Source organism: Mobula birostris, chromosome 22 (genome assembly GCF_030028105.1).
Source record: "Mobula birostris isolate sMobBir1 chromosome 22, sMobBir1.hap1, whole genome shotgun sequence".
Classification (NCBI taxonomy): Eukaryota; Metazoa; Chordata; class Chondrichthyes; order Myliobatiformes; family Myliobatidae; genus Mobula; species Mobula birostris.
In genome coordinates this window covers 52,432,635-52,448,292 of record NC_092391.1, presented here as the reverse complement: position 1 = coordinate 52,448,292, position 15,658 = coordinate 52,432,635, and the positions used below count along the sequence as shown (strand labels likewise).

Sequence of the window (15,658 nt, the reverse complement as noted above, 5' to 3'; positions counted from 1 at the left end):
AATAATTTTGATCAGCTCTAAATTTAGAAACAGTTGTAGAACAGAGATGGAGAAATTTCTTTAGCCAGAGGGTGCTGAATCTGTGGAATTCAAGGCATCAACAGTTACAGGGAGAAGGCAGGAGAATGGGGTTGAGAGAGATAATAAGTCAGCCGTGATGGAATGGCAGAGTAGACTCAATGGGCTGAATGGCCTGATTCTGCTCCTATGTCTTATGGTCTAATCCAAATTCTTTTTATCTATAGAAAAAAAAAATAGCCCAACTGACTGCCTGCTGAAATGCAAAGAACCCAGTATGTCAAACTTTTTGACCTTTCAATACTTAAGCAAGCTTAGGTCCTGCAACTCAAACTTGGTAATCTGTCAGCACACCATCATCTACCCAATCCCAAAACAATTCACTGAAAATTCTGGAACTTATGCTAAAGTAAAGATAAAATGCTGTTGGCATTGGCCAAAACAGTTTTACCTGTGGTGGAGATCGAAGGAGTGGAGGTGAACATGATCCCCAGCCAGCTGGATGCTTTCTGTCTCTCTGCTTCATGCAATAAATCTCCTTCAGTGAAGGGATCTCACCTGCTGGAAGCTAAACAGAAATAATTTTGTTTTCCCTCACCACCATCCAGATTAACACAAGCCTTTTAAGCATTTTAAGGCAATTTAAAAAGCAAACTATTCAAGCATCCTTGGATTTTTTTTGTGTGTTTTGATAACAAATGTAAGGGAATTGTCTTCACATATAGTCAATGCCCATGTATACAAGTTACTTGTACATTCTGTTTTATAAGATTGATTTTATATTTATTGTGTTTTTCTTTTTTCTATATACCTCCACACACTCTGCAACTTCTGCCATCTTCAATGGGATCCTACCACCAAACTCATTTTTACCTCCCTTCCCTTTCCCACAAGGATCGCTCTCTTCATAATTCCCTTGTCCATTCATCTCTCCCCACTAATCCCTCAAGCTTATCCCTGCAAGCTGACGAAATGCTACACCTGCCCATTCACCTCCTCCCTCACTTTTATTCAGGGCCCCAATTAGTCCTTGCATGTGGGGTAACACTTCACCTGCGAGTCTGTCAGAGTCACCCACCGTATCTGGTGCTCCTGATGTGGCCTCCTCTACATTGGTGAGACCCAATGTAGATTGAGGACTGCTTTGTTGAGCACCTTCGCTCTATCCACAAAAAGTAGGAGGACCATCGGCAAATCAATACCACTCCAACATGTCTGTCCATGGCCTCTCCCTACTGCCACAATGAGGCCACTCTCAGGTTGGAGGAACACCTCATAATCTGTATGGGTAGCCTCAAACCTGATGGCATGAACATCAATTTCCCTAATTCCAGTCATTTTTCCCCTCCCCCTTCAATTCTGCACTCCTGTTACCTCTTCTCCTCCCTTACCCATCACCTCCTCTTGGGTGTCTCCCCTTCCTTTCTCATATGGTCCATTCTCTTCTATCAGATTCCTCCTTCTCCAGCCCTTTACCTTTTCTTTCAATTATCTCCCTGCTGTTCACCTCATCACCCTCCCCACCCACCAACCTTCCCCCTCACCTGACTTCACCCATAACCTTCTGGCCTGTACTCCTTCCCCTTTCCTGACCTTCTTATTCTGGCATCTTCCCCCTTATTCCCAGACCTGAAGAAGGGTCTTGGCCCGAAACGTCCACTGTTTATTCATTTCCATAGATACTGCCTGACCTGCTGAGTACCTCCAACATGTTGTGTGTGTTGCTGTGGGCTTCCAGCATCTGCAGGAACTCATGTTTAAGATGGTGGTGTGTGGTTGCAATGTGCTGCCAGCAAGTACAACAGAAGTATTAAACAGACTCTTCGAGGGGCACAAACACAAGAAAGCCTGCAGATGCTGGAAACACAAAGCAACACACAGAATGCTGGAGGAACTCAGCAGGTTAGGCAGCATCTATGGAAAAGAATAAACAGTCTGTTTCAAGCCAAGACCCTTCTTCAGGACTGAGAAGGAAGGGGGAAGGGGAAGGCAGCTAGCTGGAAGATGAGAGGTGAAGCCAAATGGATGGGACAGGTCAAGGGCTGGAGGAGGAGGAATCTGATAGGCCAATAGGAGAAAGGGAAGGAGGGGGGGACCTAGGGGGAAGTGATATGCAGGTGAGAAGAAGTGAAAGTTCAGAATGGGAAATGGGAGCGTGGGTGGAATTTGTTCACCGGAAGGAGAAATCGACATTCGTACCATCAGGTTGGAGGGTACCCAGACAGAATACAAGGTGTTGCTCCTCCACCCTGAGGGTGGTCACATTTGGCACAAGAGAAGGCCATGGATTGACATGTCGGAACTCCTTCACCCTGAGGCACATGGATGTGAAGGAAAATGAGATTGTGTGGGCAAAAGTGATTAGTTTGGTTAGGCATCTGATTTCTAGTTTAATTAGTCTGACACAACATTGTGAGCTGAAGGGCCTGCTCCTGTGCTGTACTGTTCTGTGTTCTATAACCGAGTTTCCCTTCCTGCATGATATTGAACACATCCTTTAACAATGATCACTCATTTCTGTGTAAGGCTAGTCAGGTGAAAATCAAGGGTCACAGTGGGGGAAAAAAAACACTTTAATTCAAATAGACTTCCTATAGAAATATTAAATATCACAACCCTGAAACAAATTCAAAATGAAATCTCAGCCCTTCAACCACTGTGAAATGGTGACCCTGGAGCAACCAGATAATATGACTTTCTGATTAAATGCCCCCAACTTTGATAAACAAATACAAAATCCAAAGCAGAAGTTACATGCATTTTGATGTTAAATACAGTCAGTTGTGTTTATTAAGTACAGAAAATAATTACATACTGTCACTTCTGACAATATTATGCAAGTTTCTTTTACAGAGAAGGTGTGTGTGTGGAATGCCCTGCCAGGGGTGGTGGTGGTAATAGATACATTAGGATCATTGGCGAGAGTGGTGGGTGTGGGAAACACCCTGCCAGGGATGGGGGTCAAGGCAGATACATTAGGGACATTGGTGGGAGTGATGGGTGTATGGAAAACTCTGCCAAGGGTGGGGATCGAGGCAGGTACTTTAGGGACATTAGTGAGAGTGGTGGGTGTGTGGAATGCTCTGCCAGGGGTGGTGGTTAAGGAAGATACATTAGGGACGTTTAAGAGTCTCTTAGATGGGTACATGATAAAAAAAAATGGAGGGCTATGTAGGAGGGAAGGGTTAGATTGATCTTACAGTAGGTTAAAAGGTTGACACAACATTGTGAAGCTAAGGGCCTGTACTGTGCTGTAATTTTTGATGCTTTAACAGCAATCATGATGGAGGAAAACTCCTCAGACTACACTGGATCAGTTTCATTCCTACTGCTGTTGCTCCATTAACCACGTAACTACAGAAGAGACCCAATGATTACCCTTTGTTTTCCTGCTTCAGATGGATTTTAATTAATTCATTATACTGTTTATGTTCAATAGACAAAATAAAGCCTGGAAGTTCATTTCTTAAATTATATATGAAAAATGAGAAAGTGATGCTTCAAGACATTCATATACACTAAGTGGCCTCCTGTATCTAATAGTCACTGAGTGTATGTTTGTCATCTTCTGCTGCTGTAGCCCATCCAAGGTTTGGCATGTTGTATGTTCAAAGATGCACTTCTGCATACCATTGTTGTAGCACATGGTTAGCTGTCATCTTCCTGTAAGCTTGAACCCAGTATAGCCATTCTCCTCTGACCCCTCTCATTAACAAGGCACTTTTGCCCACAGAAGTGTCGCTCATTGGACCTTGCTTTTGGTTTTCGCACCATTCTCTGTAAACGCTAGAGACTGTTGTGTGTGAAAATCCCAGGAGATCAGCAGTGTCTGAGATACTCAAAACACCCCGTTTGACAGCAACAATCATTTCACGGTCAAAACCACTCAGATCACATATCGTCTCCATTCTGATGCTTGGCCTGGAGAACAAATGAACCTCTTGACTGTGTCTGCATGCTTTCATGAATTGAGTTACTGGCACATGATTGGCTGATCAGATATTAGCATTAACGAGGTGTTCAAGAGTATCTAATAAAGTGGCCACTGTGAGTGTAATACCATAATCTGAACATGTCCAAGAAGTTCTAAGACCAGGGGACACAGCCTCAGAATAGAGGGGCGTCTTTTTAGAACAGAGATGACGAGAAATTTCTTTAGCCAGAGAGTGGAAATCTTTGCCACAGGCAGCTGTGAAGGCCAAGTCAGAGGTTGATAGATTCTTGATTAGTCAGAGCATGAAGGGATTCGGGAAGAAGGCAGGAGATTGAAGCTGAGAGGGAAAGCGGATCAGCCATAATGAAATGGCAGAGCTGACAGGATGGGCCAAACGGCCTAATTCTGCTCCAATATCTTGTGGTCTAAAACTACCAGTTTTACATTTGTCCCCCTTTTTGTAATTTACAAAGATCTCTTCCTTGAAGGACCTGCACAGTATACTACTTAGTGAATCACATTTGACATACACGTAATGCTTTGACAGTTTTGGAGGGAGATAATACATCAGTCTCCTTGTTGTTTGGTAAAGCGTGGTATAGCTCCCCCTCATCCATCTTCCAGTATGACAGTCCTAAAGCAAAAATAAAAATAAACATTAAGGTTCCAACACAAACTAATCTCAAAATGTAGATACGGCAAGGCACCATGTTAGTGTAGTGTAGTAGTTAGCGCAATGCGTTGGAGTTCAGAGTTCAATAGGAGACAGAGGCGGAGTTAAGATCCCTTTGCTTGCATCTTCAGAAACAGCTCTCTTTCCATCTCTAATACAGGTCGACCTTCACTAATCCGACACCATTGGGACCAGAGGAGTGCTGGATTAGTGAAAATGCCAAATTACAGAAGGATCACATTAAGAATAATCAGTGCCGGATTATCGAAGGAACCGGATTATAGGTAGTCAGATTAGTGAAGGTGGACCTGTATCTTTATTTTTCCCTTTCAGGGTTCTTTTGAAGACCCTGACATGAAGTTACACGCTGACTTCAGTTCTTTGCAGGATTGGGACCCGCTCTCAGGGCTTCAGGACCAGCCGTTGTTCGGCACGCCAAGGGTTAGGCCTAAGAGGCGGCCTAGTGTTTGGAAGCCTACAATCTCAGGGCTCTGGAGATGAGTGGATCGAGGGTCGGTGTCACAGCAGGAGACCCGTGTTGTCAGGGAAGCTGGAAAATCTTTCGCTGTGGGCCCAAAGACTCCAGATCTTTGCGATCTTCGAGCACAGAGCTCGTAAAAAAAAGTGACGAAACGGACTTTTTAACATCGTAAACCAGTGAGTTGTTCTTATGTCTCCTGCTCGCTGTGAAAATGGGGCGAATCTCTCTCCCCCTTATTAGGGAGGGAGAGAACATGTGGGTTGCCAAATGCCAGATGAATTGCGATAGTCTTTGGGGTAACTGCAAGGTCTGTGTCAATGCTATCGCTTAGCTCACGCTTGTGCTCAGAGCGGGAGCACTTTTTGTTTTGCCAGCGGGGGAGAGAGGATTGTTGCTCAACGTCGCTTACGAGCGGGGGGGGGGGGGGGGGGCTTTGGGGTTCTCACGTTTAACAGTCGTACACTCTTTGGGGCACTTCTCTGTTTTCATGGATGTTTTGCAAAGAAAAAGCATATCAGGATGGTATATTGTATACATTTCTCTGACATTAAATTGAACCTTTGAATTTCGGCATCCTCTATAAGAAAGTTTGTATATTTTTCCTGTGACCATGTGGGTTTCTACTGGGTGCTCCAGTTTCCTTCCACAGTCCAAGACATATTGGTTATTAGGTTAGTTATTTGTTCTGAATTAGGCCTTAAATCACCCTGCGATTAGGCTAGTGTTATATCGGGTGTTGCTGGATGGCACGGCCTAGAGGGCCAGAAGGGCCCGTTCCACATTGTCCCTCTGAATAAGATAAAAATACCAAAAAACAGATGATCGGGGAATGACATGAATCTTTTTGAGCTTGAGATCTTTATTTTGAAACCAGAGCTGCAGTAGGTCTTTCTTGAACTATTTTAACAAAAGCATCAGAAGAAGCAGGCACTTTAGAATAGAGTCACCTGCAAACAAATATCCAATCTCTGTGTCTCCATTCCAGAACCAAGATCATCCCACCCCTGGTCATTAATTCACAGTGTAAGGACAATCCTTGCATTTGTGTATACATGGAGGTCCTCAGTTATTGTTGATTCCTCCACTGGTTCATATGAAATGACATAAAAAAGCTTTTAGGACATTGGCCTTCATAAATCAGAGTACTGAGTACAGGTGATGGGATGTCATGTTGGAGTTGTACAAGACCTCAGAGAGACCTAATTTGGAGATTGTGTGCAGGTTCGGTCACCTACCTACAGGAAAGACGCAAATAATGTTGAAGGAGTACAGAGAAAATTTACAAGGACATTGCCAGGACTGGAGAACACAAGTTATATGGAAACATTAAATAGCTTAAGACTTTATTCCCAAGAACATAGAAGATTGAGAGGAGATTTGACAGAGGTATACAAATTATAAGGGGTATAGATACAGTAAATGCAAGCAGGTTTTTTTCCACTGCGGTTGTATGAGACTCAAACTAGAGGTTATAGGTTAAGGGTGAAAGGTGAAATATTTAAGGGGAACATGAGGAGGAGCTTCTTCACTCAGAGTCAGGAGAGTGTGGAACGAGCTGTCAGTGCAAGGGGACATGCAAGCTCAAATTCAACATTTAAGTATGGAGGGCTATGGTCCCGGTATAGGTTGATGGGAGTAGGCAGTTTAAATGGTTCAGCATATACTCGATGAGCTGAAGGGCCTCTGTCTGTGCTGTACTTTTCTACGATTCTAAGACAAGCTAGAAGGAGATAGATGAAGCCAGGTATGTAAGAAATATAAAGGGCTGGGGAGGAAGGAATCCGACAAGGAGGAGAGGGGACCAAAGGAGAAGGGGAAGGAGGAGGGGACCTGGGGTTGCAGGGGAGTTGTGGGGGGGGGGAGGGGGAGGTTGATGATAGGCAGGAGGCCAGATTGGGAAACAGAAGAGGAGGGGGGGGGGGGGATTTTTTTTTTTTTTTAAACCAGAAGGAGAAATCGATATTCATGCTATCAGGTTGGAGGCTATCCAGATTGAATACAAGGTGTTGTTCCTCTACCCTGAGGGTAGGCTCATCTTGGCACAACAGGATGCCATTTACTAGAAAATGTTTTAATTCCCAAGCCAATAAAAAGCTCCTAATAAAACCCAAGCTCATAATAATGGTGCAGAGTGCTGAATAAAAAATGTATTCTTCTGGAATGGAAGCAGAGGTCGGATTCCACACCATGTGTAATTCACCTTTGAGCTATACAAGATAAAGTTGGAAAATTAGGGGACTGCCCAGAACAGAGCTCATGGTAGCATATGTAATTATTCCATAGAGAAAAACATTCATCTTCAGGGCTCCTGACCTTGGGAGTGACAGACCTCTCGGTTAATGGTAGGGTCCCATGGCATAAAAAGGTTGGGAATACCTGTTGTTGCTAAACATCTTACGAGATTCTGTGTATAGTCTTCTGTAATGTACTGACCTGTAGAAAGATACAAGGTCAACCAGCATACAAAATTAACCAGAACTGAAACTCAAATAATCAAAGACGCTCAAGCTTATATCTACCTGAAACACTGGACACCAAAGAATTTGGACTGCTGGAAGGTCTGCTGAGGTAGAAAGAGCAGCTGGGAGAAGAACGTGCAGATGGCAAATGAACCTGAAAATTGGAAATAATTGTAGAGTTGTGTTATACACAAAGATATTCATAGTTGTCTTAAATCTCCAAAATATTATTCTTCATTATTTCTTTGCCCTCAGACCCTGAACTGCAATGATCATCCATTTAAAAATACCTAAAGAATGTAGCATTGAGTCTTCTTGACCCAGTACAAGTATTTGTGGTGGGGTTAGTATTCTGTACATAACTGACAAGTCTTCAATTGTCTTTTTTTTCCACTTAACTACACAGTGTGCACAATGAAAGCTTGCAAAGGCAGTTACAATTTTTTTTTTAAAGAAACAAACGCACTTCTCTGGAAAGTAGAGACCATGATATTGGAGCAGATTTGCACCATTCAGTCCATCAAGGCTGCTCCACCATTTGATCAGAGCTGAGTTATTTATTCCCTCACTCTATTCTCCTGCCTTCTCCCCGTAATACTTAACACCCTTACTATTAAAGAACCTATCAATCCCTGTGGGTGGCAGGGTGGAGATGCATCTCTACCAAAGAAGATGTAAGGCACTCCTTCACTTTGCTAACCTGCAGATCGCCCTTGGACAAGGTGCAGCAGCTGCTTAGCCTCAACCACCCCCGCCCTCCTCTGATCAGGGTCAATGAAGCCACGGGAGCAAGTGGCGGATGGTCGTTTGAGCAGCTAGTGCACATCACCAAGTCCTGGTTATGCAACCACTGACACCAGACAGTGGTGTACCAAGGAGTATTGACGACGACGGGGTCAGCCGTCGTACAAAGACATTGCCCAGGAGAAGGCAATGGCAAACCACTTCCGTAGAAAAAATTGCCAAGAACAATCATGGCCATGGAAAAACCATGAGCACCCACATCATACAACACTGTACACAACAAACGAATGAGAAACCTCCAATGATTTGGGCTCCACAATCCCCTGTGGCAGTGAGTTCCACAATTTCATCACCATCTGACTAAAGAAATTCCTCCACATCTCAGTTCTAAAGGGATATTCTTCTATTCGGACACTGTGACCTCTGGTTCCAGACTTTCTCACTACTGGAAACTTCCTCCGCATGTCCATTCTATCTAAGCCTTTCAATATTTGGTATCTCCCCCCACCCCCTATCTTTCTAGTCTCCAGCATACGCAGGCCCGTATGTTAACTTTCTCATCAAATGCATCTCATAAATTAACTTTCTCGTACCAGGATCATTCTCATAACCTTCCTTTGGACCAATGCCAGCACATCATTACTTGAATATGGAGCCCAAAACTGCTCACAATCCTCCAAATGTGGTCTGCCCGATGCATTATAATACCTCAGCATTCCACTCTTCCTCCAAGAGGCACAAACTTGTCACAGTTTGGAGGTTTGCGTGCCTCAATGACCTGGAGAGCAATGCTGGCGGGAGTCCAGGCTTTATGCTTTGGCTCTTGGTTAGGTCATACATGCCAAACAGGTCAAAGGGTAGAGGCCAGACAGAGAGGTCCAGGTTCAGGGGTTCAACTTAGGTCCAACAACCCTGACTGGTAAAACAAAATTGTTATGGAAGCAGCAATGAAGAATCCTTATCATCTGGGTGCAACGGTATTCCTGAGACTCCACCCATGACCTGCAAAAACTGAGAGGAAGCTACTGACATGATGAAGGAAGCCCTGAACACCGCCAGAGATGATGGATCTTCATTGCCGCCCTCAACCCCAGCGACATATATTACACCTTTCCCTTTTATATTCTGGTCCTCTCAAAATGAATGCTAATGAGACAAGGCGTTAAACATGAGGCCCTCCATTTTGTGTTTACCTGAAGCTGAAGATTTAGTGACAAATTTGATCAAAACTACCTGGTAAACAGTTGTGTTTAATGCTTCAGAGGTGTAACCAACACAAATCAAGGATTTTACTTGCCACTATAAAACTATGTTTTTTTTTTCGGGTTGCTTCTATTAAGTAGTAATTTCATTAAACTTTCAGTACACAAGAATAAAATCCAGCAAGCTATATTCATAATAGCCAAGGCTCTTCTTAATGACAGGTGCAATTGCCAAAATTACAACCCTGATCTACTTGACTTCTCTCAGAGCTGGTAAACTATAGCTCATCAGCTCTCAGAGAAAAGCAGCAAAACTAAGTTAAGATTCCATAATCAGGATGATATTTATTATGGTGCAAGTCTGTTGGAAACTGCAGAACATCAAATTAGCATCATTCCTTCTGTAAATAATTAACAACAATGGCTGGAGAAACTTCAATTGTCAGCACACTTACACCTTCTGCCGTTTCAGTCTCCTGTAGCTGCCCGGTTCCTTGTGGCTGCATAGTATCACACGAGGTCCTAGTTCCAGACTTTGATTTCCAGTTCTTCTGTTTAACCTTCTGTACCCAAGACGTCAAGCTTAAAAAAAATTTTTTTAATGAATGAAGTATTCAAAATAAAGTACTTTGCGGTATCCATGTACACATAAAACTGAACTGCCCAGTTCCCACTTCCGTTCACAATACGCAGAGCTACTTGTTACAGAGGCAGAGTATACAGTCATAGAAAAGTACAGCACATATACAGGCCTTCAGCTCATCTAGTCAGTGCCGATCCATTTAAACTGCCTACTCCCATCAACTCCACCAGGACCATAGCCCTCCATACCCCTGCCGTCCATGTACCTATCCAAACTTCTCTTAAACGGTGAAATCGAGCTCACGTGCACCACTTGCACTGACAGCTCACTTCACACTCTCAAGGCCTTCTAAGTAAAGAATTTTCCCCTCATGTTCCCCATAAACGTTTCACCTTTCACCCTTAACTCATGACCTTTAGTTGTAGTCACACCCAACCCCAGTGGAAAAAGCCTGCTTGTGGCATCTACCCTATCTATACCCCTCATAATTGCGTATATTTCTATCAAATCTCTCCTTAATCTTCTATATTCCATGAAATAAAGTCCTAAGCTATTAAATGTCTCCTTACAACTCAAGTCCTGGCAGCACTCTTGTAAATTTTCTCAGTACTCTTTCAACCTTACTTACATCTTCCCTGTAGATAGGTGACCAAAACTGTACACCATACTCCAAGTTAGGCCTCACCAACATCTTATACACCTTCAACAGAACATCCCATACTTATTTGAACAGGGTCTCTGAATTTTTCTGTCATAAAAGAACATTTCAATCCTGACTGTCAATATGGTACTTAAGTTTAGATCTTATGACTAAGTTTTAAATGGGCAAAGTGAAATTTCCATGAATTTTACATTAAGCATCAACTTTAACAATATTATCACTTGAATGTTTTCCAAAGCTTTGTTACATACCCATTGATATTATTCAGTTTGCCAAGCTGACTTTCAGTCTCCATTTTAATTTCCATCTCAGATTTGCTGTTATTTGCTCCCTGATTTATCTTCAAGTCTTGAAATGGTTTGCTTAAAAATTTAAGTGTGAAAGACTGCTTATCACCAGCAGCAGAAATGAATGCTTGGTGTCCATTTTCTTTCAGATGAGGAAGACTCAATTGGTTTTGCTGGAATTGTATTGAATCTTTCTCCTTCATTGTCTGTGTACTGTCTGGAGTATTCAATCTCGCCTCATTTATTGCATCGAAGCTTGGAAAATTACTTTGTTCACTTGCACAATTCAATTCTATGCTGTCTCTCAATTGCCTCTCTTCATCACTGCATTGGCTGGTAGCTGGTAGTTGTCCCTTTGCTTTACCACAGTCAGAATGTCCCAACTCCTCTACGTGATGCCCATTGACAGTATCACATACAGTCAAGTCATCCACGTGCTTTGAAGGTGATGGTAATCTGGCTGTACAATGTTTGACACCACCTTCATTTTGTAACTGGATTAGTGCTTTGATTTCATCTTGGATAAGCTAGAAATGGCAGGTTGAAAATATAATTTAGATACTAAACTGACAATATGACAATAGAAGTAAGCTTCATTTTATTCATTACACATTCTTACAATTTAAAGGGTCAGGGTGAAAGCGGCAAGCAATATTACACATGATACAATATACATTGACTTTCAGACATTTCAATACAGTGGATTCCGGTTATTTGGGCCATCAGTTAATCAGAGCAGTCGCTTACTTGGGACAACTGAAAGATTAAAAACTGATCAAGAAAACAGCTGGGATTCCTTCCTTTATTTGTGACACTATGCTACCTAATTGGGACAGGAGAATGTTGCCAAACAATTTCTAACTAGCATCATTTGTGTGGCCATTAGACTGTACACCTTGCTTAGAGCGAACAGATTTTAAATGGGGGGGGGGTGTGCGTGCGTGTTCGTTCATGTAATAAACAGTGATCTTGCCACGTAGCTGGAAAGAAATAAACAGTAGAACAATTGAGAACCGTTTTTCTCACTGCAGTTTCAAGCATTCAGGCTTAGAGATGCCAGAAATGGCTGAGTGTGAAACAAGCTCCATTGGCCAATAGTGATACTTGCATGCGCTTAACATAATCAAAAATGCACTTTACTCACTTGGATTTGACATTGGTATTGATCTTGTTGAGACAATATTTGGTCTTGGTACTGTTTCTCCACTAGTTTAAATAGTTGTAGCCATCTTACCTAAGAATCCACAAAAAACATCACCTACATCAGTATTTTTTCAATCACTGTATATGCAGTAATGAAGTAACACCAAGGCCTCTACATCCTCAGGAGGCTAAAGAGATTTGAAATGTCTCCATCAACCCTTAGCAATATTTAAATTGGCACATCAAAAAAGCATCCTATTTGGATGCAATAATGACTCATTACGACAACTGCTCTGCCCAGGACCAGAAGAAACTGCAGAGGATTGTGGGCACAGCTCAGCACAGCACAGGAGCTAGCCTCCACTCCACAGACCAGCTACACTTCTCACTGGCTCAGTAAAGATGCCAGCATAATCAAAAACCCCACCCCACCCATTGTCAACTTTCCCACTGGGTAGAAGATACAAAAGCTGAAAACACAGAACACCAGGCTAAAGCACAGCTTCGATTCCATTGTTATAAAACTATTAAATGGTTGCCAAGTATGATAAGACGTACTCTTGATCTCACAATTTAAATATATTACATATAAATAAAACCAGCCAAGCTTATTGATTCCAAACAATTGGTTTATTGATCATTACAGAAAGTCTCTCTGGTGCTTCCCGCTCCCTCCCCTCTCCCTCCCCACTCGCAGTCCACAATAGAGACCCATATCTGAATCAGGTTTATCATACACACGTCATGAAATTTGTTTATTTTGCTGCTGCAGCAGTAGTACAGTGCAATACATAAAATTAATAGAGTACAGTACAAGAGTCTTAGGCACCCTATATATGTGCCCAAGACTTTTGTACAGTACTGTATTCATTATAATCTTGCACCTTATTGTCTGCCTTCACTGCACGTTCTCTATAGCTGTAACACTTTATTCTACATTTTGTTATTGTTTTACCTTGTTCTACCCCAATGCACTGTGAAATGATTTGATCTGTATGAACAAAATGCAGTTTGATAAACTTGTATAGATGTGTGATGGAGAGGACATTGATTGGCTAATCACAGCCTAGTATGGAAACACCAATGCCTTTGAACATAAAATTCTACAAAAGGTAGTGGATTCGGCTCAGTACATCACAGGTAAAGCTCTGCCAACTATTGAACACATCGATATGAAATGCTGTCATAGGAAAGCAACATCCATCATTAGAGATCCTCACCATCCAAGCCATGCTCTCTTCTCACTGCTGCCATCAGGAAGAAGGTACAAGAGCCTCAGGACCCATACCACCAAGTTCAAGAACAGTTACTATCCTTCAAGCATCAGGCTCTTGAACACAAGGGAATAACTACATACACAGAGATATCCCCACAACAAATGATCTCACTTTAAGGACTCTATCTCATTATCTCATGTTCTCATTATTTATTGTTATTATTCATGTTTGCATTTGTTTTCTGTGCTCTGGTTGATCGTTCATTAATCCTGTTATAGTTACTATTCTATAGATTTGCTGAGTATACCCATAGGGAAAGGAATCTAAGGATTGTATATTGTGACATACATGTACTTTGATAATAAATTTACTTCGAACTTTGACAAGTTTTACATTGCATCTCAATACATCTGACACTAATAAACCAATCCCAATAAATTCAGAATATGATTTCTTTTACAGAATCCTCTATAACTCATAATATGGGATATAATGTGCACTGGGACACAATGCTAGAGGGTTTGACTAAGTAAAAGCTTTGGAGATGAGAGATTGAAAGTTCAAGTGTCATTCCAAAACTTATGTACATAATAAAGGTAACAATTTGGCATTAAACTATTAAGAGAATGGCAATTAGTCCTGACTCCCAGTTCAGGTGGGCAGGTACACACAAAAATGATTCCAGGACATGCTTTTGAATAACAGGAAATCTTAGCCAACAGCTTTAAGTGACAGTAAACTATGATAGATGATTTTTCTAACGTAGCTGTTTTGTAACTGGCTGCCATATCTATTGGCATTTAAAGGAATTCTGGTTTTGAACATCTTTGGGTCATCCCAAAGACATGAAAGTCACCAAGGAAAATGCACAATTTCTTCCTTTCCTACTACAACACAGCAGCAGTAAATACTTCTAGAAGTACAAACAAAAACAAAAAATAAAATTACTAATTTGTAATCTCTCCCCCTCTGTCCCTCAACTAAAAAGGAGATGAGAAACAATCTCAGAACAAGAGTAAAGGGAGCAACTTACAACTTGATTTTAAAGTGACTCCTGACAAGGTAACACTGAGTTTTCAGAAGGAAAACATTTCAAAGTTGCAAGGAAGGGACAAACTAGAAAGAACATCAGGAGAATTTGTATTTCATCTAGAATTCATAAAAATAAGTCAAAAATCACAAATCAGTGCACTCTTATGAACAAAACCTTGGCTTGTTTGACTTTATAAACATATCCAGTGGTACATTAACTCATAGTCTGGAAACATTTAAACTTACAAAATCAAATCAAACAACCAACCTCACAACTCTTCAGAATCTCAGGATCTGCCCGACTAGTATTTTGAATCTCCTGCATTAAAGTCTCCAAGGTTTGAAGGGCACTTGGATTTATTGACAGCAAATTCTTCTTCAAATGTTCTTGAAAGTAGAACCTAATTGTAGAGTACAAAAACGATTAGAGTGCAATTATCAGACAACAATATGCTTACCCTACTAATTAATGATAATCGTTTTAGAATCAATATACATACAGGCATACTGTCAGCACAGTTCTTATATCAATTCTTAAACACAAAGTAAGGTTGCAGTATACATTTTAATATTGCCATGGGCCTAAAATGTGCATGTATGCACTAAAATAAGGATTTACTATTCATCGAGATTAGAAAGTGGCACTGGCAATCAAGTTCCAGGTTCAGTGCTCTGTGGAGTTTGCACATGCTCTATCAATACACACACAGTGCTGGGGGAACCCAGCAGGTCAGGCAGCTTCTATGGAAGTGAATAAATTGTGGACATTTCAGGCCAAAACCCTCCTTCAAGACTGAGAAGAAAAGGGGAAGATGCCAGAATAAAAAGGTCAGGGGAGGGGAAGAAGGACAAGCTAGAAGGTGAAGCCAGGTGGGTAGGAAAGGTCAAGGGCTGGAGAAGAAGAGGAAAGAACCTGATAGGAGAGGAGAGTAGACCATGGGAGAAAGTGAAGGAGGAAGGGGCCCAAGAAATAAAAGTTGGGAATAGAGGGGAGGTGGAATTTGTTTACAGAATGGAGAAATTCTATACTCATGTCATCATGTTGGAGGCTACCCAGATGTCGTTCCTCCATCCTGAGAGTGGCCTCACCTTGGCACAAGAGGTGACCATGGACCAAGCATCGGATGTCGGAATGGGAACGGGTATCAGAATTAAAATGGATGGCCACTGCGAAGCCCCGCTTGTGGCAGATGGGCTTGCTCGACAAAGCAGCCCCCCAATTTA

General features: G+C 41.9%; 1 protein-coding gene across 3 annotated transcripts in view; it reads right to left on the bottom strand.

Annotated features, from left to right (window-relative positions):
* The window catches only part of LOC140186211 (M-phase phosphoprotein 9), a 118,291-nt gene that overhangs the window by 70,590 nt on the left and 32,043 nt on the right, over window positions 1-15,658 (bottom strand). For 2 of the 3 annotated variants that reach the window (XM_072240188.1, XM_072240190.1), the window contains exons 2-9: window positions 14,703-14,835; window positions 12,187-12,276; window positions 11,007-11,569; window positions 9,967-10,093; window positions 7,626-7,719; window positions 7,483-7,539; window positions 4,483-4,586; window positions 470-586 (exon numbers count right to left, since the gene is read on the bottom strand). In XM_072240188.1, the coding sequence (XP_072096289.1) occupies window positions 470-586; window positions 4,483-4,586; window positions 7,483-7,539; window positions 7,626-7,719; window positions 9,967-10,093; window positions 11,007-11,569; window positions 12,187-12,276; window positions 14,703-14,835 (1,285 nt within the window). The remainder of the gene's footprint in view (window positions 1-469; window positions 587-4,482; window positions 4,587-7,482; window positions 7,540-7,625; window positions 7,720-9,966; window positions 10,094-11,006; window positions 11,570-12,186; window positions 12,277-14,702; window positions 14,836-15,658) is intronic. The other variant, XM_072240189.1, reaches the window with a different exon arrangement.